This window comes from Podarcis pityusensis (genome assembly GCF_964106645.2).
Source record: "Podarcis pityusensis genome assembly, chromosome: 9".
NCBI lineage: Eukaryota > Metazoa > Chordata > Lepidosauria > Squamata > Lacertidae > Podarcis > Podarcis pityusensis.
This window is the reverse complement of record NC_138034.1, coordinates 3,331,439-3,358,000: the sequence shown is the minus strand read 5'-3', so window position 1 is coordinate 3,358,000 and position 26,562 is coordinate 3,331,439. Positions and strand designations below refer to the sequence as shown.

General features: G+C 43.1%; 1 protein-coding gene across 1 annotated transcript in view; it reads left to right on the top strand.

Annotated features, from left to right (window-relative positions):
- Nucleotides 1–25,067, top strand: part of WDR1 (WD repeat domain 1) — a 28,217-nt gene extending 3,150 nt beyond the window's left edge. Inside the window, exons 3-15 of the mRNA XM_081021535.1 lie at nt 6,601–6,691; nt 10,833–10,980; nt 13,018–13,198; nt 14,861–14,938; nt 16,429–16,509; nt 17,929–18,162; nt 19,702–19,791; nt 20,364–20,518; nt 21,175–21,262; nt 22,156–22,266; nt 22,628–22,801; nt 23,251–23,395; nt 23,974–25,067. Of these exons, the coding sequence (XP_080877661.1) occupies nt 6,601–6,691; nt 10,833–10,980; nt 13,018–13,198; nt 14,861–14,938; nt 16,429–16,509; nt 17,929–18,162; nt 19,702–19,791; nt 20,364–20,518; nt 21,175–21,262; nt 22,156–22,266; nt 22,628–22,801; nt 23,251–23,395; nt 23,974–24,083 (1,686 nt within the window). The 3' untranslated portion in view covers nt 24,084–25,067. The remainder of the gene's footprint in view (nt 1–6,600; nt 6,692–10,832; nt 10,981–13,017; nt 13,199–14,860; nt 14,939–16,428; nt 16,510–17,928; nt 18,163–19,701; nt 19,792–20,363; nt 20,519–21,174; nt 21,263–22,155; nt 22,267–22,627; nt 22,802–23,250; nt 23,396–23,973) is intronic.
- The last annotated feature ends 1,495 nt before the right edge of the window (nt 25,068–26,562 follow it).

The following is a 26,562-nucleotide window of genomic DNA, read 5'->3' as shown; positions in this document are numbered from 1 at the left end:
TCTTAAGCCAACAAATCCATAAAATTCTCCTTGCATGCAACAAAGCCGTGTTTTAAGGTGCATCCTCTCTATTCTCCCATACCTTCCTTCCTTCTCACTTACTGTCAGGCCCTCCCTCCCAGTTGAATCGATAGGCTGAGCAAACCTCTTGCTGGATTTGGTCTAGAAGAGAAGCTGAATAGTTTCCTCATTGCTCAACTTCCCAGAATGTGCTCACAGGGCTTTACTGTGTGTGGCAACTTGTCCCAGAAGCCTAGTGCAATGAAACCCATTGGCTTTGCTGGGGACGCTGTTTCTCAAAGCCACCTGGGCGCAGAAGACTAACTATAGAATGTGTTTCTTTCCCTTTGTCTTTCACCTATGGCTGCCAACAGAAGCTACAAGCCTTTCCTACTACTCATAGTTTACCTGGATTTGTAATGTTGGTTTATTCTTCTTGACACGCCCGTCTGGCTTTTCCCTCTGGTCTCTTTGACTTCTTCCCAATGAAACCCTTTTAAAGTTTGCAGCCTGAGTGTGTTTGTGGTATGCTCAAGTGATTAGGTTCCTCTCGCATACCTAGGTTACTTCGTAATGCAAGACACAGACGTGTCTTGGGGTCTTCAAGGAAAGGATGCTCCTTCACCCTGAGGAGCTCACTGGCTTGTATGCTGTGACCCGTTGCCCCTACCAGGGTCAGCAGACTGGCACCTCCTGAGCATGCATATGTCAAAGGGCACAGTTTTGGGGACCCCAGAAGAAAAACATTCAGGAAATCTTAGAATGTTGAGTCATTCAACTAACAGAAAGTGACAGATTATAAACTACCATAAGCAAGTTTTCAGCTTGATAACCATCAAGCTCCTTATTCTGTCGTCTCATCCACAATCGGCAATTCAGATGTTTCTGTGCACCCCATTAAAGTTCTAAAAGAGTACTAGAAAGCTCCATGAGGGCAACTGTAACACTGGATTTCCCAGTTGCATGAATATTTTACTTCTGTTGCCTCCTCTGCCTGCACTAAGTTACAGAGCCAGTCGCTGGCTGTTGCAGGTATCTCTGGTTTCAGTCTTCCAAAAGAATAGACTGTGAATTGGAGGACTCCATAGCAGGATGTGTGTTCTAGGATTCAGCTAATCTTTTTTTCTTTTCATGAGAATCCTAACTATTGCTTTCAGAGAATTCCTGGTATCTTAACTGGTTTCGGTGACTTTTAAAGTGGGATTCTCTTGCATGTGCTTGTGTGCTGCCTCTTGCTCAAAGAGCAGCTATATGCTATAGAAAGAGGACATTATTGTAGCCTTAATACTAGCCTTCAAATAAGGTGTTGACTTAAACAACAAAGAAGATATTTCACTTCTTAGAAGTCTTGGCCTAATCAGTAATATTTTCTTTTTCTCCTTCTGGAAACGGCAGCTATGGTAGGATAGGATAGGTGGAAATTTTGCTAGGGTATTTGTTTGTAGTCCTTCATGGTCAGTTGGTGTTTCTTATGAAAGCTCACGGGTAGATGGTTTTAAGATGTGGAGATCTCATGAATGTTTTGAATCCATTGGTTCCCCTTCCCCCTTCTAAGGAGAGGTGGTCAGAGGCAAAGGGGAGTGGGGGGAGAAGAAGTCGTTCGACAAGTCTGAGGCAGAGAGGGGGATCCTGGTTCAGATAAAAAATGACTTGTGTTGGACTTAGGAGTTTTTGTACCACATGTGAGAAGAGGACAGCGAAAACTTCCACTGTGACTTCAGGAAAAGCTACAGCTGCACATTAATCTATTGTTCTAACCATTAATTCAACTCTACGGTTCTTTGATTCTATAAGTAAGCCAGATTCTAAAACCATGGTTTGAGCCTGGTTTGTTTGAAAGGTAAACTGCTGCCCCTTCCCCACAAAAAACCTTATCTGGAAGCTTTAAGCATCCTCCCCTCAAGTGTGGAGCGCTGGGTGCAGGATTTCTTCTCTGCTTTACATCTGCATCTGAACTAGGTCTGAGTAGATGATGTCTAACCAAGGTTAGAAGTGCATGCATCCAATAGCAGAGGCAGCAGTCAAATGCCGAGCTCCTCTCCCCGCCCGTGCTGCCTTTCAGAGTTTCTTTACTTCTGAATCCAGACAAATTGTGGTTAGTTTAGAATTGTAGGATTGTAAGCATTGGAAGAGCCCCCAGGGTCATCTAGCCCAGCCCCCTGTAATACAGGAATCCCAACTAAAGCATCCATGACAGATGGCCATCCAACTTCTGCTTAAAAACTTCCAGGGATGGAGAGTCCACAATCTCCCAAGGAGTCCATTGCACTGTCGGACAGCTCTTACTGTTAGAAAGATTTTCCTGATGTTTAGTCAGAATCTCCTTCTTGTAACTTGAAGCCGCTGGTTCAAGTCCTACCCTCCGGAGCAGGAAAAAACAAGCCTGCTTTTGTGCAGGTGGTTTTTCCTGCCTAAATGTCCCTATTGAAATTCATTTTGTTAGTTTGGGCCCAGTTCTCCATCTGATAAGGTCATCTTGAGTCACGATTCTGTCTTCCGTGGCTTCCTCTTTGGCGACCACTCGTAGCCAAGTAAGAGTGTCTTCCATGAACCCGATCTTAGCGGTGTGTCCGTAGGTGACTGTGGAGGCCAGTTCTGGATCCACAAGTCCTTGCACAGTGGGAACATTGGTTTCCAGGTGGGAGTTGATGTTGGTGAGGTTTGCCAAACATGCCCTCCTCTTAACCAGTTTCTCCCTTTTGTCCTGAGTTCGATTGTCTTCAAAGTCCATGACACCTTTTATAAAGACTTCAACTGGAGCACTCACAGGCTAGGGTTTCCCAATTATTGGTGTTTATACTACATTTTTTTTAGATTTACCTTGAGAGAGTCTTTAAACCTCTTTTGTGTCAACACCAGCATTACGCTTTCCATTTTTAAGTTCAGAATAGAGTAGTTGCTTTGGAAGACGATAATCAGGCATCCAAACAAGTTGATGTTGATACTGAAGAATCATTGCTTCGACACTGGTGATCTTTGCTTCTTCCAGTACACTGACATGTGACTGTCTTCCCAAGTGATATGTAAAAAATTTTGGAGACACCGTTAATGGAATCTTTCGAGGAGTTGGAGATGGCATTTATAAGTAGTCTGTGCTTCACAAGCAAAACAGTAAGGTTGGTAGTACAATAGTTTACAAAGGTAAACAAGCATTTTGGTTTCCCTGTGAATGTCCCAGTCCTCAAACACTCTGCACTCTTGCAGAGCTCAGGCAGTGCTGGATTTCAGCATCAGTGATGGCCCTTGTGGAAAGATAACTGCCCAGGTAGGAGAAGTGATCAACGGTTTCCAACGTTACACCATTGAGTTTGATTTGTGCTGCTGCAGAGGGGTTTTGTGCTTGTTGGTGCAGCACTTTGGTTTTTTGGATGTTGAGCGATAGGCCTAGCTGTAAGTTTCTGCGAAGAATATGTGGCATTAGCTACCCCTCCCTGTTTGGTTTCCTCTGCTACATTGATGAGCTTCCCCTCAATTCCTCCATCCGAGTCAGCCATGCTGTCTGGGTTCAATGTGAGTTGGAAGTCCAACAGCATCTGAAGTAGCCACCACTGCTGTAGAGAAACAAGCCAACTTGGCAAGTTGTAGCCATGACCGTGACTTGTTTCCCTTAACCATGTCCCCATGTTCTTTCTTAGGCTCCTCTCCACTTTTGCCCCCGAGGCTGCCTGCCCCTTTCTCCTTGGGACATTAACGCTTCCTGTGGGTGAACTATTTATTTTATTGATTTACAACCAGCTTTTATGAAGATCTTCCCAAAATGGTTTACAAAATGCAGACAAATATAATTTAAAACAAATAAAGCATTCATGTCATGTGAATATTACAGTCAGCACAGAAATAACACAATAACCTAGCATAAGTTTAAACAAAACAAAACCCAGATCACAACATCATTTCTTCAGCTCATTGTATAATTAACCACTGAAGGCTGCAGCAGAGAAGTTGGTCATCAAGACCAGGGCTTTTTTCAGCCAGAACTCGCTGAAACTCAGTTCCAGCACGTCTCAGGTGGGCGCCATTGCCGTTATAAGAGAACAAGTTCATGGTGAGTTCTGGCACCTCTTTTTCTATGACAATAGCACTGATCAAGACCCATTTGAAAAGTACTGTATCGAGTCATGGACCTTGTCTGATATTGCATGGAATTGCATCCAGAAATGTTTTAATATTTTGGCAGCCTGAGCTTTGGCTTGGTGTGATCTGGTGCCCAGATCAAATGCATTCATTTGATTTGATAATGACAGTAGACTTGTCACTGTGCGTCATCAAACCACAGATTTGTCCCCTCTTGCCTCAGCAAATCCTTCTCTTCCTCTGACTGTCAACTTAACTGCTCACTAAACTGAGAACTAAAGGGTGGTATATACCAGTAACTCTAATAAATAAAATAAGATAATTGTTCCATACAGAGATGTAAAGCATCATTATTTGAAATTGATAGCGGTATATATTATAGCAATAGAACTTGGGTATCTTTGTTATATAGCTAGCAAGCTGTGTGTGCGTGGACTGGGCAGATTGCGTTAAATTTCCATACGTGGACCTTGAGAGATACTCAGCACTGTGCTGCTGATTCATTGGAATTCTGACTCCATTTCCTCATATTAAAAACAAAAGGAACATGAAGATGTTGGTGACAACTGTGCTTTAGAGATGTGATACCTGCTGAGACTGCTTTTCTGCCTGTAGTTCTGTCAGTTCTTACAATGCTAGGCATTATTAATAAATTTGATTAGAAAACATATTTCTATAAAGCAGTTTTAGCTGTGCCAACTCCTGCATTTCGGGGGTTGGATGATGACCCTGGGGGCCCCTTCCAACTCTACAATTTCATGATTCTGTACTTTGCACCTGTTGAAGATTCATATGTGCCTCGCACTGGGCTGGCCCACCCGTGAGGCAAGGTGAGGCAGCTGCCTCAGGCAGGAGGACCGACCAGGGTAGCAGATCCCAATGTCAATATTTCTCCCCCCTCCCCCTGTTCCTCACCCCTTCTTTCCTTCCGCCTTCTTGGGGTCCATCTCGGGTGCCAAATATTTTTGGCTGACTCCAGCCTCATATGCTGGGCAGTGGGCTTGCTTTACGTCTGCAGAAAGCAGCCAGATGCTCCCCCCAGTCCAGACAATAGTATTGGGACTGTGCTTGTAATTGCTTCCTTCCTTTGTAATGGTTACTTACAATACATCTGTGAAATACCATAATTTTTATAAATTGGGAAATTGCTCTTTCCTGTGTTTAATTTCAGCACAGCGGGTCAGTAGTTTCCTTGCTTTTCTCTCTTCTGTAGTTGAGACTTAAAAAAAAAAATCAATGCCTGCCTCAATTTTTAAATCAGAGGTTTAAAATACCTTTGGCCTTCCAAATGATGTTGGATTTCAACTCTCATCATCCCTGATCATTGGCCAATCTGGTTGGGCCTGTTGGGAGCTGAATCCACACAGCATCTAGAGGTCCACAGCTTAGCCACCTGTGTTTAAAAACAATTTCTGAGGAGGCTTGGTGGATGGGAGACCCTGTCAAACAGAATCCTCTCAATTGTGAATGATTTGATAAATCTGGGCTGTTTTGGAAGACTTGGGTGTTTGAACTTCAGTCATAGATTGCTGAACCACAATACACAGTTGGCAGCTCTCATTGGTGAGATTGTGACTGTTGTTTGGCTTCAGTGATGTGGGTTTTCTCAAAGACTTTGAAAAGGAAAGTATGACGAAACCATGCACTTCTGAAACTGGAAAATGTTCTTCGGAAAAGCACAGCAGTGGGAAATTCTCTGGAAAATTTCCACCCCATATCACTGGCTAGTCAGTCAAATTTTCTGTGACACAGGTGGCAATATTGGAACCTTCCTTCCTCTATTTGAGCTCCTGGGCTGCATTTGTGTCTGTGCTGCCTATTGTGCATGTTCCCTGTTCTCCATTTCTTCAGCGTACTAATTCCATATTTGGAGCCTAGGCATGCTGCAGAGTTTGGACAAAGGCCACTGTACCGTCTGGTGTAGTGAGGGGCCAGAGAGAGCAGTCACAATTTGTCACCTCATGTAGCAAATGTTTCTTGCACAAGGCGTATGCTTCCTTCTAGGAAGGCAGAAGGGGTGTCAACACTGTGACATTGGCTTAACCAATTTGCAATCCCGTTTAATTAAGCAGGAGAGTGGTTAGTCATTCAGAAGCACTGACATTGGTACTGCAGTCTCAGATCTGTCAGGCCAACATTTAATCACTGTATGGCACTGAGACTGTAGCCTTGACCAAGAAACTCAAAGTCGGAAAAACATTGTCCTGATAATCTTGCTAGATCTTGACGCATCCCCTAGTACCATTAATTGTGAGGTGTTGGTGACATGGCAGCTCTCTGTGGGGCTGTGTTCCAGTAATCTGGCTTCTGATTGGAAGGGAGTTCCCAGAGCTGAAAATGGATGCTTGCCGGTTGTTCTTTTGGACCGACCTCTGGGCTTCTGCTGAAGTCCATCGTGTTTCAACCCTTCTCTCAACATGGTAGTAGCAGATAATTTTTCTGACTTCTCTATCAGTTGAGAGGGACTAGGAGCAGCAGATGGGAAGCTTCCTTGAATACTTACTTGAAAATATAACTCTCTTATAGAATCCAGCGATTGCTGACATCTACACTGAACATGCTCATCAAGTTGTTGTTGCCAAGTATGCTCCCAGCGGCTTCTACATTGCATCTGGAGGTATGGTATTCTACTAGTATCCATGTCTGCATAGTGCAATCTTGCTGTTACCAATTTTACTTCACATGGGGTCCATTTATAATCTGTGGTGGAAATCCTATGCCATTTTGGGTCATAGATTTCAGTGGGTTGAAGTGTACCTACCTCAGTATTGGCTTGTGGTCTACAACATTGCTTGATTATTGTCACTGAATGTGCCTCTCTTAAGAGGGTACTATGAGGGCTAAGAGACTGAGGCATGAATCTGGAAGTCTCTGGTTTGAATCGTGAGTCTGCCACAAATTCACCAGATAGTTGTAGGCAGGCCACAGCACCCACCTGCAATCTGCAATATTGGGATAGTGAGACATAACCGTCTTACAAGATTGATACAGTATAAGGATTTCAAGAAGAGAATGTATTTCAAGTCCTTTGAAAACACTATAAAGCAGGCATGGCCAAACTTGGCCCTCCAGCTGTTTTGGGGCTACAACTGCCATCATCCGTTGCCTTATGAGGAACGGCTAAGGGAGCTGGGCATGTTTAGCCTGGAGAAGAGGAGGTTAAGGGGTGATATGATAGCCATGTTCAAATATATAAAAGGATGTCACATAGAGGAGGGAGAAAGGTTTTTTTCTGCTGCTCCAGAGAAGCGGACACGGAGCGATGGATCCAAACTACAAGAAAGAAGATTCCACCTAAACGTTAGGAAGAACTTCCTGACAGTAAGAGCTGTTCGACAGTGGAATTTGCTGCCAAGGAGTGTGGTGGAGTCTCCTTCTTTGGAGGTCTTTAAGCAGAGGCTTGGCAACCATATGTCAGGAGTGCTCTGATGGTGTTTCCTGCTTGGCAGGGGGTTGGACTCGATGGCCCTTGTGGTCTCTTCCAACTCTATGATTCTATGATTCTATCCCTAGCTAACAGGAACAGTGGTCAAGGATGATGGGAGTTATAGTCCCAAAACAGCTGGAGGGCCAAGCTTGGCTACCACTGCTCTAAAGCAACACATAAATATTTGCGCCTTGAAATGGTTATGCACTTGTTTCCAGATAGAACTTGTTTGTTCTAAAACTGAGGTCACTTTTCAAAAGCTACAGCAGTTTTCCATTTTCCGCCATGAATATGAGTTTTAAACCCTGCAAAGTGTTTTTGCATATAGTATCAGGAATTCTTCTCCTTGCCCCATCTATTTCCCCAGGAGTGCAATACTCTCAGCTGTTCTGCCTCAGATGTTGTGAATATAGCTATAGCTTTGCTGGGCACACTCAGCATTAAAAATGGATTCTGTGAGCGCTATATATTATGCAAATTAAGCAGCTGGTCCTGGGGGAGGAGCAGGGCACCCAAGCTCCACCTCCTACAAGTTAGAGTTGTTGCTTGCTCCCTTTGGCTAGTAAGCCAGTGCTGTCAACGTACCTTTTAAGTCTCATATTCCCAACCACAATGGCTAGAAGTTTGCTTTTATGGAAAGGCCAACTTTCAAAAGAGAACATTTTGCAGTTGTGTAGAATCACAGAACACACAATACCCAGGATATAGTTAATTTTAGATTCAATACTTGGGGACGGGGGACGTAATTTCAAGAGATGTGGTCTCTTGCGCTTCTTAATACTAGCTTGCTCTTTACTTGATCTGCATCTTAACTCTCTCTAGACCTAAATTTGAGGCTTAGTTAATAATAACCCTGTGCGTGGTGATTTTCAGTGGAAAGCAAAAGTAGATGAATCCCTGTGCTGAAGGCACTTGCAGTCTAAATTCTCAGAAAAATAACTTGAAGAAGCAAGCTTGGGAGGGGGGATGCATTTTCCATGTCAAAGATAGTTGTACGCTAAAACTGTGTGAATGTTTAGAAGCATGTGAACATGGTAAGAAAGCTTTGAGCTGGCCTAGTTCCCATCAGCAATATTTGACTTTGTATTATCACAGACTTTAATCAGTGATACGTGGTTTCTTATGAATTCCTTTGAAGTCCATAAAGAAGTAGCATTTTTCCAAAAAGAGTATATTGGTTTTTACTGAGTGTCCTCTGAATAAGCACAATCCTAGGGACCAACAGACATTGAGAATAGAAAGTGTGATTTTGCCCAAACTCCATACATTTCACAACTTCTGGTAGGACAACTGCCCTGTATCAAGAAGAGGAATTGCCTTCCAGCAATGATCTCCAGCCTACACTGATATCACTGGAAGTCACACTAGCAGTTAAAGGCCCTTTGCTGCTTTCCAACAGTATTGAGAGCCTGAAGAGTTTGACTCCTCTTATTCCTGGCAAGTGCAAATGCCTTGGGTGGTTATGCTATTATGAGATGCCTTTGAACATGGCTGTGCATAACAGAATTTTGTTTGCTTGCTATCTTTCCACAGTTAAAACCATGCTCAAGGCAGCTTACAACATGAAAAAAATGTAAAATTACAAACTTAACAAGTAGTCATAAACAAAAAATGTATCAAAAAGTACACAATGCAAAGTTGAGCCATTTCAACATAAATCGTTAAGAAGATCTAAAAATAAAGATACAAAAATTAATATCAACAACAGCAACAAAAGCCCTCTAAAAACAGTACTCCAGTCCAAGAGTCTGTTCAGCAGCCTCGGCTTTTATAGCTGGAGTCAGTCCAGGCCAGGTGGAAAAAGCCATGCAAGGCAGGGATCAGGTTTTCCAGGACTCTCAGCCAAGGTCTAAACAAGATTTAAACATGGCTGTAGCATGCAAGACTTCATACATGTGCACCTCCACTCCATTGGACGGAGGAGGATTGTGTCAATTCTTCTGGGATTCTGTCTTTGCTTACTGGCATTTGCAACCCCATTGTCTAACTTAAACCTAAAATCAGAAGATTTGGCTATTTTAAATGTGGAGGTTATTCTTGAATAGTATGAATTTGTGCAACCAGTGATTAATGGGAAAGACAATATCTTGGTAGATGCTGTTCTTTTCAGGCACTGCTGCCTTTCTCTACTGAGCTCCAAACCGTGAGAGAGATAGAAATGACTCTTATTTATTGAGTATTCTTTCAAGCTCCCTGGAGAGCTTGGAGACCACCTCCTTATTAGACTTCAAGATGCTGCCTGCAGAGTGATATGGAAATGAGAACCTTGGTTTCACGAACAAGTGCCGTGGCCTCCATTTTAGCAGACAGCTCTTGCATAGACCAGGAAACCCAAGGAGGAGGTTAAGCAAGCTACTGTCAAACAAGAAAGATACTGTGTTGAATTGCAATGGCTCTTCCGGGTTTTTTGCAGAGGCCTTTGGACAATCAAGCACATTTTGGTTACTCGGTGCATAATTTTAGAAATAATAGTCCCAATGAGGTTTTGAAAGGGGACTTTAGAAATGAAGAAATGCATGCATGCCTTATGAACAATGCAAACACAAATGAACACTTCTTAAAAAATAGAGGTAAAAAGCAATTGAAAATTAGATAATACAGCTTAGCATCTTGATTCGGGTATAAAGATATAAGTCAGGTATGAAGATGGAGGGCTGGATGGGTTGGAATTTATCTTGTCCTTCTGTGTAAGGGAGGGGCTGAGATTCAGTGGAGGCTCCCGCAGAAGGTGAGGAAGGAAAGATAATTCTTGCCAAGCTCTTCCTGCAGTCAAGTTTTCAGGAGAAGGTATAGAAAATCTCCTAGGCAAAACCAAGAGCTGTGGTGTGCACCTAAGCCCTGCCTGAGTGTCCCTAGGTGTGCAGGCTGCTTTTCAGATCTTTGTGCAATAAGTGCAAAGGTCTGAAGAAGATTTTAAAGTCTCCCAGTAATCCCCTAATAAGTCAGGGTCCCCACTCACAGAGAGGCCTCTAAGTGGTTCAGTCGAACATGCTTAAATCCTCTTAAGGTTTTCTGTGCTAATCACATGCCAGGAAGTGTTGCAGGCGAGACTTCTGCCGGTGTCCCTGCCACATCCTTGGTTTTGCTTATTGCACGTTCAGGCAAATGTAGTCAGCACTGCACACAATCAAACACCTGCAGTTTCTCCACAAAACATTTATAATAGTTGCCATGTCATTGTCACTGTGGTTTGCAGAAAGAGTTTAGCATTCCTAACATGCACACCGGTAAGTTCTCTCACGCCTGAAGATTTGAATGTGGCAAAGTGATGGCCGTGCGGCAACTACGTCTTGCTGGAATGGTGACTATGTGTATTGCTGTGCTGTGACAGATATTTCCGGGAAGCTAAGGATTTGGGACACCACGCAGAAGGAACATCTATTGAAGTATGAATACCAGCCATTTGCAGGAAAAATAAAAGACATTGCATGGACAGAAGATAGCAAGAGGCTTGCTGCTGTTGGGGAAGGAAGGGAAAAGTGAGTAGAGAATCAAAGTAATTTTTTTGCTCATTCCTGCAGGAGAACTTGGCTTATTCTTGTGTTTTAATTTCCAGATTCACAGTTGATAGCTGATCATTTAACAGCTAGAGATCTTTTAATAGCTCACATTCTTGGAAACCATTTCCACAAGGAAGCCAGAGGGTTTTTAAATGGCATTGAGCAGCAGTAGCAAGAGTTTTACACGTGTAGTGGTCCTAGTGTTATAGTCTTGGACACAGTAAAGGATCCCACAGTCCAAGGAAACCTGCATTCAAGCACCTCCTACTGAAAGGGCTTCTTAAAATTATTCTCCAAAGCCCTGGAATGCAGCACTAGAAGGGAAGCGTTGGCATGAAAACTGCTTAAAAGGTACAAGCATCATTGTCTCCTCTTTTTAAGCTCAGCCTGATCCTTAAAGAGCATTTAAGATTATTAACATTGATAATCTTGATGGAGAATGGCCAGTTTGTAGAGCTTCTCCCTGGAATGCAAGGCTGCTACTGCCGCCGCCGGCATCTCAAGGCACAGAACAAAACAGAGTGTCAGTTTTATAGAAATAAATGCCCCTCGGCCCACACTTCAGCAAAGCTCCAGCCAACCACTTCGTCAGAGATCTTTCACCTTCATGGTTGCAGTTCTGCCGCAGAGTAGTCTGAGGTGAATATATTCACACTGTGTTTCATCCCATGCCTTGGGATGGCATAAAACCTCTTTCTTCCCTTCAGTGGAGCCTCACAATGTAATGCAAATAATAACACCTTGGAGATCCCGGGCCTCTAGGCTGGCCTTGACCAGGGCCAGGGCCTTTTTGGCCTTGGCCCCGGGCTGATGGAATGCTCTGCCACAAGAGATCAGGGCCCTGCGGGATTTGACATCTTTCCACAGGGCCTGCAAGACGGAGTTGTTCCGCCAGGCTCAGCCTGACTCCCCTTTTCTTTTAGTATAAGAACTAATATGAAAGAGGCCTCCCAGCATTCTCACAGGCCCATATAAGATCAGCGTAAACAGTTGGGCCGATGAGCACTTACTGTTCCCAACCCTAACCCTGCGGAAAGCCATCTAATTAGACTTTAATTTGATTTTGACCTTTTTTAAGGAGGTAATTCAATTATTCTTTGATTTTATACCAATGTTATATATCTAATGTTAGCCGCCCTGAGCCTGACTTCGGCCAGGGAGGGCGGGATATAAATAAAAGTTTATTATATCTTTTTCCTCAGAATATTTGTATGGCACTTAGAGTTCACGCATAACTAGAACAGCAGTTTGTTCTTACAGTCAGTATAGATGCAGGGAACTCACTGAAAATAAGGCCCATTACTGCTTATTTGGCAGTACAGTTGTACCTTGGTTCTCGGACAGAATCCATTCTGGAAGTCAGTTCTACTTCTGAAAACGTTCGGAAACCAAAGTGCGGCTTCTGATTATCTGCAGGAGCTTCCATCGCTCAATAGGAAGCTGTGTCGGACGTTCGGCTTCCAAAAATAGTTTGCAAACCGGAACAGTCACTTCCGGGTTTATGGCATTCGGGAGCTAAAACATTCGAGCTGTTCAAAAACCAAGATACGACTATAAATAAAACTCTTGCCAGTTCAGCTCTCGTATGACATGGCTTGTGTGTTCAAATGATAGGAACAGTCTCTATAATTCAAAATAGCTTCAGAGGACTGATTCTTATTATATTTTTGTTATTTCAGTTGTTACAATTGTGTTTTAATTATTGGTATATTGCATTTTACCTTATGTGCACTGCTCTGCATGTGGGAAAGGAGTATATAAATAAAAACACTACAGTGTGTTGCTCCTTTATCTATCAGTACATGAAGCAAGTGCCCTATTTCGTTACATTATTTGTTTATGCATAATGGGCAAAGGATTTGAATGCCATAGGGAACGAAGCTAAAACTGCACAAGATTAACTGGGCGGTCTAAGTTCTGTTGTGTAAATCCACTCAACGTGCTGGCTGTGCTCAATACATTAAGTCCTATATATAGTCCTCATTGCATGTGACTTGATTTGTTGTTTCTTAATAGATTTGGGGCTGTGTTTCTGTGGGATACCGGCTCTTCAGTAGGCGAGATCACTGGCCACAACAAAGTGATCAATAGTGTGGATATTAAACAGACCAGACCATACCGCCTCGTGACTGGCAGTGATGACAATTGTGCTGCTTTCTTTGAAGGACCACCATTCAAATTCAAGTTTACAATAAGTGTGAGTTGTCATTCTTTACCACCTGTGTGCCGTCTGTCTTTGAGATCCAGCTCTCTCCCCGTTCCTGCACAAGCAGAGAGCAGCCTCTTTCTCTTTCTCTTTCTCTTGTGTTTCGGGGAAGAGGCAGCATTGCATTTCAGCGGCAGCCCTTTGCACTTCATGGTGATTTTGGAAAGTGGGAGCTTAAAATCATCGTGTGCAAGCATAAGATCACCCTTGCTATCATGGAGCCAGCACAGTATTTTTCAGAATTACAGCAGGTCTAAAGTCTTGGCACTCTAGAGCTTTCTCTGCAATTAAAGCAGGATTGCTTATCTGCCCAGGGAGAATGTTAAAGATTTTAATAGCTGCAAGCAGTTGTCTTTGCAGTGCATGCTAACTAGTGCACAGACCATAGCAGATTGCATTCTTACTTACACCTTCCTTAGCCCCTTCGCCTGTTACTTGCATGAAGGGGTTTCCACCAGTCAAGGGCAGTGGAGGCACACAGCTTCCCCTCATGGGTCTCAAGGAAGCCTATCCACCTAGTGAGCTATGAATATAGGCTTTCCTTCTCCAGACAGCCATAATTTGTAGGCATCAGGGAAGGGTCTGGGGAAAAGCTGAGCAGTCCACTGCCCCTTGACTACATGAGCCCCCCTTCAAACAGGCAAGGTGTCTGTTGCTACTTACATTATTTTCACGCACACTGTTTAAGAGTACAAAGATGAAATACATTGAAAGATAGCTCTGTATTATTTTGCCCTATACAGATGTAGCTTTAGTCATATTCAGTGGGGCCAATGATCTGGATTATAACTGCATATCCAGATCCACATAAGCTATGTGCACTGAAAGTCATGTTCTAGGAAAGGCCTATATACCGGCACACTCACTATTTTTAAATGCAAAATTGGTGCAGAGATGTTAGTGCTTCAGGACCACCTCTCTTCCTGTGAGCCATCCAGGACTTTGCCTCGTATGCTGTTTTTTAATTTGGCATTTGATTGCTTTTGCATTTTGTCTTAAGTCTTTTGGAGGCATTTTCTGTATAATGTGAGCAACAAATACTGCTGTTATAGTTACAGGTCAGGGGTGGGGAAACCTGTGGACCAAACTTGGCCCTCCAAGCATCCCCATTTCGTCCACAAGACAATTTTCAGAAAGCCTTGTGCAGATGTGATTTAAGTCTATGAACAGTGGCTGAAGTAATCTCTTAGAGACACACCCAGAGAAGGGCCACTCGTTGACTTAGGGCAGTGATGGCCAAACTTGGCCCTCCAGCTGTTTTGGGACTACAATTCCCATCATCCCTGACCACTGGTCCTGTTAGCTAGGGATGATGGGAGTTGTAGTCCCAAAAGAGCTGGAGGGCCCAGTTTGGCCATCACTGACTTAGGGTCTTTGTTGCCTCATGTCAGCAGAGGGGTTCTGTCAGGTATTGGGAGTCCTGAGCCACATAAGTCTTTATAGCTTAAAACAAGCACTTAGAATTGGGCTTGGGAACACGTGCAGTTGTGCTGAGACTGCTGTTACACAGTACTTGAAGTAGGAAGGCTTTGAGCCGCTTGCACAACCCACAGCAGGCTAATGGTGGAGACCAACGAGCAGCACAAAATCAGCTGAAGTAATCCGTTTGGGAATTGACATCCTTTTATATATATAAATATGTTTCTCCTATAGGATCACAGCCGGTTTGTTAACTGTGTGAGATTTTCTCCAGATGGAAATAGATTTGCTACAGCCAGTGCAGATGGCCAGGTAAAATCGAGCCATTTCTTACCTTTGGGGGGCGGGGCAGATATGCCTCTAGCTAAATGGAGGATCTGCTTTGAGTGTCAAAGGTCCCAGGATCAGTCCCTGGCATCTCCAGTTAAAGATCTCGCCTTGGAACACCAGGAACCTAGGAGTGTCATTGCTGGTCATAAGAGATAATGTGGAACCGGATGGACCAGTGGCCTGGTTCTTCATAAAATACTTTTCCTCTGGAGCTAGCACAGCAGTAACTGTGCCAATATTTGTGGCACTTTAGGTTCTAAGCAAAAAAGGGGTTGCCTCTCAGGAACTGGTGTTCCAGAATCAATGCTGGAGAAGGCAACAGAGGAAGGAGAGGGTGAATAAGGCAAAAATTAAGATTAGCCTCAAAGTCAGACAAATATAAAAGTATTGGCCCCAAGGGGGCCAAATTCCATAGTATAGTAATAGTAATAATAATAATTAATAATAATTTATTATTTGTACCCCGCCCATCTGGCTGGGTTTCCCCAGCCACTCTGGGCAGCTTCCAACAAAGATTAAAAATACATTAAAATGTCACACATTAAAAACTTCCCTAAACAGGGCTGCCTTCAGATGTCTTCTAAATGTCAGGTAGTTGTTTATCTCTTTGACATCTGATGGGAGGGTGTTCCAAAGGGCAGGTGCCACCACCGAGAAGGCCCTCTGCATGGTTCCCTGTAGCTTTGCTTCTCGCAATGAGGGGACCACCAGAAGGCCCTCAGAGCTGGACCTCAGTGTCTGGACAGAACGATGGGGGTGGAGATGCTCCTTCAAGTATACTGGGCCGAGGCCGTTTAGGGCTTTAAAGGTCAGCACCAACAGTATAGGGCAATAAAATTATCAAGGTCAACCAAGATGTCACAAAATAGTGGGCAGACTTTTGACTACCAGCCTAAGAGTTCTGGAGATGAAAGATGGGGGAAAGTAAAATGTGGATTGGTGTTCAAGCCATGAAATCTGCCTCAGTTGGGATGGTGGAGGAGGTAGCAGAGGCTCTGTTAAATGCTATGTAGGTTTCAGATTACAACCGTTGGAAGAAAGAGCACACAATGGGTGAACCTTCATATTGGAGAGCATTAAAGAAATATTCTCAGATATGGAGGGTCAGCCATCTTAGGTTCCTTTTGCTTTTACTGGCCAGAATTATAGACTTGATTGTAATGCAAACTACTTCCTGAAGGTAAAGAAGCAAGCATGACATTGATTGCCTTAACCCAGAGGCAACGCCACACGTAGCATTTTCCTATATTTCAGATGTTTGGATCCTTTTATACTGCGTTTCATTAAACACGTTCCATTGCTTTCTGATCTCAGTAGTACACTGTTTGAGTTTGATACTTAAATATCTGCCTACTTCAAAGAAACTGCTGGTGTTTCAATATGGGGGGGGGGGGGTTAAGTATGTTTAACTGCTGCCAAAAAACCCCAAACCCACTTAACTGATACTTTGTCTCATTTTCGGTTTTGAAAAGATATATATTTACGATGGCAAAACTGGAGAGAAAGTTGGTGCGCTAGGAGGAAATAAGGCACATGATGGAGGCATTTATGCAGTAAGTATATTGGGGCTTCCTCCTCTCTCTCTCTTTGACCAGACTGTTAGGTTATGTTGATTTCCACAGGCATTACATGGATCTGCTTTTCTTGCAACAGCACAAATCGTGTCTGATTCCACAGCACCTAAGGCTGCCTCTTATGCTTACGTAAGTGCGACAGAGTTGCTCAGTCCCTTATCAGGCATGAAGGAGTTTCTTAATTGAAAAACCCAAGAGGTGTTATGCCAACATTCACTTTCTTTTTTGGGGCTAAAGCTTCAGCCCCCAGCCATGCCAAGAGCAATGAGCTGCTGGAGGATGCAGCTGGGTTCAAGGCCAGCAAAACGCTGTGAGTAGCTGTACAAGGTCTGATTTCTGGGCAGTCCCTCTAGATTTTAATCCAGGTTTGCTAAAAATTTGGTTCCAGTTTTAGGCTGTGGTATTTTGTTGACTTAGATGGACAGCTTAAAAGCCTCTTGATTGACAAGTAATCAGGGAGGCAGGTTTGTCCCTTAAAAAAAAAAGATACAAGTACTTTGAAAAACCAAGGACAGAGGAAGCCACCTTTGAACAGAGATTCTGCCTTCTTTCCCCAAGGAGGGGGTGTCTGAGATGATGCATCACTATGTGGGGGTGGTTGTTTTTTAAGTAACAGACGTTCTGAAAGCGATGCTTTTCATTGTAAGATTTCTTTGGGATGCTTGTGGAATCTTCTTCTGATTGATTAATTCACGAAATGCTTTTGAGTTCAACTTGAGCCAGTGTGGTGTAGTGGTTAAGAGTGGTGGACTCGTAATCTGGGGAACCGGGTTCGATTCCCCGCTCCTCCACATGCAGCTGCTGGGTGACCTTGGGCCAGTTACACTTCTCTGAAGTCTCTCAGCCTCACTCACCTCGCAGAGTGTTTGTTGTGGGGGAGGAAGGGAAAGGAGAATGTTAGCCGCTTTGAGACTCCTGAAGGGGAGTGAAAGGCGGGATATCAAATCCAAACTCTTCTTCTTCTTCTTCTTCTTTGCATTCCAGAATGGACTCCATTCATTTCTGATTCTTTGTTTCTCCCAGAGCTGTATTTACAGAATTAAAAATAAGCTGTAATCATTACCGGAATAGCTTTTAAAAAATACATATTCATAATCCTTCCTCCAGAGCACAATAATAGATTGTGCTAGAAGGAAAAAAAATAATATAATAATAATAATATCAGTTATTTCCTCTTGAAGTTCTTCTTTAGCAAATACCCATTCTGCTAGAGTACAATTGAAAGCAAAATAATAAACATTAAAATAAATGGAACAGTCTCATATTGGCGAGTCAGCTTGTCTGCATGACGTCTTCAAACTCGCCATCTGGGGAAATGTGCATGGGAAACAAATATAGGCTATCTCTGGTATTTAGGGCGAGCCTATACCTCTAAATCCCTTTGTTTCCTTCCAACAGATTAGCTGGAGTCCAGATGGCAATCGCCTACTTTCTGCTTCTGGAGACAAGACAGCTAAGATCTGGGATGTTGGTGCTAATAGCATTGTGAATACCTTTAACATGGGATCAAATGTTTTGGATCAGCAGCTGGGTTGTCTGTGGCAAAAGGGGCACTTGTTGACTGTCTCCCTTTCTGGCTACATCAACTATCTGGATGAGAACAATCCAGATAAGCCCCTTCGTGTCATCAAGGTCTGTGGAATCATTGAGCCGGCTCTTTCGAGTTTCCTAATCATGCACTGCTAGCATTATCCGTCTGTTTCCAACAGAAATGAGTGTGGTTGTGAAGACCCATTTAACAGAAAGGCTGCTTGAGCTACATTGTGGATGCTCTTGTTCGGTTGACTACACTGTTTTGTAGTAGTACTACAGTGGTACCTCGGGATGCGAACAGGATACGTTCTGGAGCCTCATTCGCATCCTGAATGCAATGTAAGACGCATCTGCGCGTGCGCGGGTTGCGTTTCGCCGCTTCCGAGCATGCGCATGATGTCATTTTGAGCATCTGCGCATGCGTGAGCGGCAAAACCCGGAAGTAACACACTCTTACTTCCGGGTTGCCGTGGAGTGCAACTCAAACGCGCTCAACCCGAAGCACATTCAACCTGAGGTATGACTATAGTAGTAGTAGTAATTGGAATAACAGTATTTTATTTTATTATTTATTTTATTTATTATTCGTACCCCACCCATCTGATTGGGTTGCCCCAGCCTCTCTGGGTGGCAAATGAGAAGTGACTTTACTTAATCCAAACCAGCCAGTTCTGAACAATATGTTCAGTGCTTGCCACGTGGGAGGATTCCTGGTTAAATCAGAACAGAATCAACACTTGTAAGATCTCTTAGTTTGGGGGAAATGTGGTCTAAGTGCAGTAAGACAATTGCCTCTAAATACTTGGGGGGCGCATTTCAGGCAGTAGCTAGCTGTGCATCTGCTTCTGAATGCCAAGCCTAAACAGCAGTCTGCCTCCCACCCCCCACACCCACCCAAATTGCCACAAGGACAACCCTCTTTTTAAAACTGATGGAAAGTTCTGTTGCAGTCACATCTCATGGGCGTGTATTGTTTCAAGGGAAGGGAAAGCCCCTTGGAGTTGGCATGCAGAACATCCCAGTGTATGTCTGCCTGACACCCCACCATTCTTGGCCACCTGAAAATAGCCGTTAATCTTAAATGGCTCTGTCCCTCTCCTGTCCCTCCCCTTTCATATTAGACTGCTTACATCATTCCACCTCTTTCTCCCCTTTGTAGCCTTTGGCACAGTCTTAGTCTCCTACATAGAAACTAAGCCAAAATATTTGTAGCTGAACAGGGTGCATAGTCTTCCTTCCCTTCCCTCTGTTGTCTACTTTCCCCCACATCATAATTTGCATTGTAAGCTTCTCGGGGCCTGTAATATATAATAGGATAATATTTGCCCTGTGTTTTTGTTTTTAATAGACTATTTTAAGGATAAGACAACGGCTTGGGACCAATTCCTTTTCTCCCCCCTGCCCCAGAAGCGCATAGCAGAGGGTTTGTGGGCTTGTCAACTTTCCCTTTTGTCTATTATCAGAGGAGTTTGAGGTTAGGCGAAGCTTTCCGGGGGGGGGGTGTTCTTCCCAAAATCTGTGCAAAGAAGCCCAGATTTGGGCAGGAAGAAACAAGTGGGCACAACGTGCTGTGAGTAACTTGAGCTGCTGTCTGTGTAAATGTAAGAGTTTTTGTTAATTATGTGTGCTTTCTTTCAGGGTCACAGTAAATCAATACAATGTCTTACGGTGCATAAAAATGGGGGGAAATCCTATATCTACTCTGGAAGCCATGATGGGCATATTAATATCCTTTGAGCAACCAAGCAATGTTTTTTTACAGATGAAAACTCCCTAGTGCTGTGCTGCTATATATGGCTGTCTTTCTTCCCTTTCTCTTAATATTTGCTACTCACTGAAGCATTCTTGGCATGCAGGGTAGTATTAGAGCACAGTTCTCATTTGAACTGCCAAACGAAAGCCTTATGGTTATCCATCTCGCCCACTGAGGCTGCTGTTTTCAGTATAAGTGTCAGTGCAATTCTTTGATTTGGTTGGCGCTTTGAACAAAAACTGCCCCACACAAAGATGGCAGCTGTTCTCTCTCACTGAATTTCACATTGCCTTTTTTGTGCCATCACCCAAGATACTGTGCTGGCTAGTTTCAGCGAGGCATCTTCAGAAAGTTCTACAGCAGGGTTGCGTGCAAGTTGCAACTGGGAAGAATTCTCTGTTTCTTTGCAAGCCATGCGGTTTAGTGACATGTGTGCTGTCCTAAGCATAGCACAACTTAGGAATTGAGTCGGTTTGATTGTTCCTTGCAATAAATGTTGGGTGTCACGCTCATCCTGAAGAAAACTTCCTTAATATTTTGCTCACATTATTGGGATTCTGAGACAGGGGAAAATGACAGCTTTTCTGGGAAAGGACACACAAACCAGGTTTCACGAATGGCTGTGGATGAGTCGGAGCAGCTGGTCAGCTGCAGCATGGATGATACCGTGCGGTACACCAGTCTGAGCAAAAAAGACACCAGGTAACGTGTGTGTCAACCTCCACACAAATAAATTACTTTTAGCGTAACACAAAATGACCGTGCCAAAGTTTCGGGCCATCTAATTCTGCTGTGTTAAAGCACTATATCAGAAAACCAGATATCACAAGCAACTTTGGTTGTTCTTTCTGCAACCAACATTATCCTTGGTCGGCGCTATAAAAAAGCACCAGTTTTACACTGCTGAGCAGATGGGATTGATAATGCGCAATGGACAGTTGTGTTTCTCATCTTATATAGCAAGTTAAAATATCAATGCAATGTAGGAAAATAAATATGAAGTGTCTGAGAATAAAATATTCTCCACCAAATGTGTAAGAAAAATATAAGCTGCTGCTCAAAATACGTGGGATGTGCAAAATGTTCTCGGTTGCCCTTTAATGTGCTCTAAATGCTAGTTCATTTTTTTAATTGGTGAAGTATATTGCACCTTGACTACTACAGCTTTGTTGTCCCACCTTGGTCCCTTTACATCTACCCTGCTGCCCAAATTGCCCATCTTCCTGATAACAAAGTACCACTCCTTAAATCTCCATGCTTCGTATCTGCTCCCAGGTCCTTTGGTTCTGTTCTTGCCAGTGATTTCAGCTCCTTCAGCTAAGGAAAAAATTCTCTCCTTTTTCCCTTTCCTTTTTCAGTGGCCAGGATGTTATTAAAATGGATGTTCAGCCCAAATGCATTGCAGTTGGACCTGGTGGGTACGCAGTGGTGATATGCATTGGAGAGGTGCGTATCAGGAAAAATGGATTGTATTGTAATGCAATATAGGACTGTCATCCTAACCCCACTTACCTGGGAGTAAGACCCATTGACTTCCATAGGACTTACTTCCAAGTAGATGTGGTTTGGATTGCGTAATAAGTTTCTCAACCATAATGCACACTTTAAAACTTGTTTTGAAAGTGTAGCAGGTTATTTCTACTTGGATTTCTCATGGTGCTATTTAAAGTGATATTTGGTAACTGGTTTGTAGTGCTTAGATGCAGAAGCATTACTGGGTACTGGAAAGAGAGCACAGGCTGATGACATTATTACTGAGGCGGGCGGGGGGGGGGAGTTTATGCTATTTTACACTGATGTAAATGCAAGCCAACTTTTTTTCCTTTTTTGAGGGGTGAACAAACTCTTGCTGCTGGGCTTACTCTGTCGTGCCAACACACAGAAACACACACACGCTCCCTGCCACACCCATTGAGCTCTTACATTTGCCTCTAGGCAAATTAAGGTTGTGGGTGGCTGTGTCTCATTGGCACTGTGGTTTGCAGTGTGTTAACAGGGGCTGCAGGAATCGAGAGACACATTGGCTGGCTTCATGGTTTTCCCACATTGTGATTTTTGCATATTGCGCAAGCAGATACACACACACATCATGCGTCACGATATATTGCCAGGGCAAAAATTATGAACCCAATATAACGATATGGAGTATGATATATCTATATATTGCCCAGCCCTATAAGGCAGCAATAAGCAATGCCTTCCATTTGCAAGTGTCTCTCACTGCTCTGGACATGTGAAGGGGTCCTTTGGACTGAGTGGGGAAGCCTCCTGTAGCATGTAGTGGGACATAATTTTCTAGGCAGTACCTCAATGTGATTTGCATACTCCTCGGATTACAGATCGTTCTGATGAAGGACAAGAAGAAGTGCTTTGCAATTGATAACCCTGGCTTTGAACCAGAAGTGGTAGCAGTTCATCCTGGAGGCGGCATGGCAGCTGTCGGAGGAACAGTAAGGGTTTTATTTTCCTCTTTAAGGTAGCCTTTTCTGCTCATTAAGCACTTGGCAGCTCCCACAGTGTGGCAACACTTGTGGAAACATTTTCAGTATAGTAATTTCAGATGCTCTCTTAGCTTCAGCTCTAATTATCCCATAAATTGCTTCTGCCATTTGCCCTCCTCTTTCTCTCCAATAAATGTGCTGTTCCTATACCTTAATAACGGATGCAAAAGCAGCAACTGGGTGTGAACTGTTTCTGGTGCAAGGCTTGAGAGAGGTTTCTCACCCATGGCAGTAAAAGATCTGAAAGCCAGCAAGGCCGTTCTGGGCACTCTGAGGAGAGCTTGACTCTTGCACATATTTTAACTTCCAGGATGGAAAAGTGTACCTGTATGCAATCCAGGGGACTTCTTTAAAGAAAGAGGAAAAGACGCTGGAAGCGAAAGGTCCTGTGACTGACTTGGCGTATTCTCATGATGGTGCCTTTCTGGCAGTGACCGATGCAAGCAAGGCGGTCACGGTGTTTAGCGTTGCCGATGACTATGCGGTAAGCAGGACTTAGTTCTGTTTTTTGTATACTGTATTGTTTTATTGCTGTGGCCGATGGCTGACGCAAATAAAGATTCCTTCATTCATTCAGTGTAGAAACCTTGCACATAGATCAAATATCCCTCATGGGCAGGTTTATTTAGTCATAAAAATGCTGTTGAAGCAAGACTTAACACTTTGCGGGGTCTTGCAAATACAAATGGAAAACAACTTGTAAGTGGCAGTGGAAGAACTGAGTGCTGTCCTAATTAATTTATATTATTAAAGCCTCTCTTGGAATCTGTTGCCCCTCTTTAGATTGAATTGGAATTTATTCAGTAGTTCTTGCATTGGGTTTTATTAGTTTCTGTGCAATTAGAACATAAAGAGCTTCGATTTTTTTACCAATGGTTAATTCATTTTTAGGATTAAAAATCAGTGATTGTCTTACTTTCACTTTCTCAATAGGAGCATAATATTTTCTATGGACACCATGCGAAGATTGTTTGTATTGCCTGGTCACCAGATAACGAGCACTTTGCTTCTGGAGGAATGGATATGATGGTTTATGTTTGGACAGTGAGTGACCCAGAGACTCGAGTTAAAATACAAGGTAACAGTATAGCCTTCTCATTATGGAGAAATCTAAAGTGCTGTGTTCATCGTTCATTGCATTCTTGGAATAACAGAAGTTGGGGAATAGTGTTTTTGAGGGAAATCACGGGGCTAAAATTATCCTGAAGGATGAATACTTGTAAACAGATTTTTCAACATCAAGGCCGCAATTCTGCCTGATACAGAGCAGCTGCTGTTAAGCCCTTAGTGTCGCCACTTCTTCCCCTGTCATGTGTGCTGCCAACTCCTTCCAGCGGCTCTTGCCTGTGTGTCGGGGTCTCCCAACAGAAGTGAAGTCATGCATAGGGGCTGAGTGAGGGGGTTGTGCAGGTTGGTGAGGCTGGAAGATGAGTCTAGAAGAGCCTTGAGTAGAAATTAAAGACCTGACCAGTGTGTTGCCATCACACTGCGCGCAAGAATGGCTCAGGGGTCCCTGGTGAGCAAACATCAAGGGTGCTGGGAGGGGAGTTCATCCACAAGCCCTGGTATGAAAGGTACGTTCCTGCTAAACTTTTTAAGAGCAAATTTGGAAAGAGGTTGGTTGCATCAATTTACATTTTCTGTTGCTTCTGTCAGATGCCCACAGATTACATCATGTAAGCAGCTTGGCGTGGCTGGACGAACATACCTTGGTAACAACATCTCACGATGCATCTGTCAAAGAGTGGTCCATTTCCTACAAATAAAATGCCTTCAGTCAGGAGAAGCTCATCAGGGACTAGAACTACTGGAGTGGAATATAGCATTTCTCTTCCTTAAAAATATACAAATCTGTCACGACCTCCAGGGTCCTATAGCATATTCTCATATCTTTGCAGAGGATGTTTGTATCTGTAATTAAATGACCTTTGAAAAGCTTTAGTCGGTAATGCTTTGCACTTGAGAAGCACTTAAATTATGTCTGGAGCTTGCAAAATCTTTTGTGTGCTGAACATTCCAGGGTCTGCAACCTAGCAGGTCGGCATAAAAGAGTTTAAATTGATTTGGTTCCTTAATTTTTAATATCTGTCACACACACATACTTGCACATGGTATTGTACAGCATGAGAGTATTCTCATTTTTTTCTAACTGCAGAACATTTCTGTACTAACAGTCATAGTAAAGAATGCTAGTTGTGATCCAAAAATGAATTGTGGTGTGCAGCTACTGTATATTGGCTTGTCTGTAATGCACCAAATTGTTGCCTCAGATTTCCTTCACCAGATAACAAAGTGGGGTACGTCCATAATAAACCTTTTCTGTATTTCCTGTCCAGATTTGTAGTTATTTTTAAGATGGAAATGTGGGGTTTTGATGTATTTTGCCATTCTTTTAGTAATTAAAGTTTACAGATAAACGTCAAAGGCATTTTTTTCGGATATACCTTTGTTACCTTTTTGAACAAATGAGAATACTTGATCATGGTTTGTTGTTTGGAAATGAATGCTTCTAGATCATCTTTAAATATACCCTCTTTCCTAAGGAGAAATATGTCTATGTAAGAACATTTGCAGTAATTATGAAAACGCCTTTTTCAGTACAGGAATTAAAGTAAAGTAAAGCAATTACTGTGAGTTGAACTGATCATTACAACAAACAGCAATCTCTAACACTGTAGAAACAGAAATATTTCTTCTGAAGAGACCTTTCTCCCAATAAAGAACTTCTGTATGTTTTATCTCCTGCTTAATACAGTTTGTGGGGTCACATTTATTTCATTGGCGAAAATGAGATTTCTAGGACTGTATAAACCTCCCTTCAATCTTTCTCACATGTTTGCATGTGCTTGCAAGTAATGCGAAACCATGGTTTAGCCTAGGACTGGGGAGCCAGTGGTTTTCCATTCATGGTTTACTGCTGCATGAATGAGCCCTTCATAAGTCTGAGCAAAGCCTTGACTTGCAAGGTCTCCTCTGCTCCACAGGCCAAGTACAGTTTTGCCTTCTATAAATCCCAGAGCTTTAGGAGCCAGGGAATTCTGCTTTACAACAAGCAGTGATTTGTTTCTGAACATGCCAGCTTCAAAACATGGGTTGTGAAGCTGGCTCATTAAACAACTACAGAGTGAGTCCATTTTGGATATTTTTCTTCTGCTTCTGAAAGCTGGGTGGGTAAAGACTTGGGGTTCCCCACTTTCCCCGGGCAGGAAATGCATGGTCAAGAGGGCAAAACAGGTAATTGCAATCAACATCAACCAGAAACCGTCAGCTTGGGAGTGGGATAGGATAGGACAAGAAAGTATAGAGCCCATTCCCCCATTCAGACACTTGATGTTAAGGAACTCTTGGGGGGGGGGGGAGCCGTGTGAGAGAGATTTGGCTACTGCATGAGAAACTAAGGAGGAAGGAAAATTTCTTATGGGGAGCATTTTGAAATTGTGGCATCATTGTGAGGAAGTTTAACTGCAAGATTCCTTGTTTCTAAAGCCAGTTGTAGCAGCCTGCCACACGCTTCTATGCTGGCTCGTTTCAAGCTACTAAAATTCTGCTAATATTTCCAGATGTGCAACCTGTCCAGCTTCACCAGACTGCCTTTCATGCCTCCATCTTCCTTGTGAATACAATGCAGCTGTCTAGGAATGGTGGCACTTTGCATTCCCGATGGGTGTACCTTTTTTTGATACAAGTGTTTCCAAATTACTGGTGTCATGCTCACTTTCAAGTTTACAGCTTGTGCTTGCCTATCCAAGGCAAGTATCTCCTTGGAGGATACATATTTCATGATAATTCATCAATATTTAGCCTTTTCTCAGATTTTCATATCACAAACACATTTCCTTAAATGCAGCGTCAGTTGATGGCTCTCAGCAGAGGCTGCCAATGCAGGAAAAAAGGGCATTCTTAAGAGACTGATCTTTCAGATGCTACTTGCGTTTCAAGCTAGCTGTTTTCTAAAGTGAGGTGAATTAAAACTCACATGGGACACAGGTTTGAGAAGTGCAACCGAGTGAATTGCTGACCCACTGAACTTAGTGCTGTTATACCACTTCAAACAGCCCTGGCTTTCCACAAAGAATTGTGAGAAGTTAAGGGGGTTGATGATGATAATAATAATAGTTGTTCCTCTCTGGTTTACAATTGTGAGTGGTTTAATCTCTTCACAGGGAACTCTGGGAATTGCAGCTCTGAAAGAAGAACAGGGTTCTCCCAACAACTTATGTCATAATCTGCTATCAAAGCCAGAAC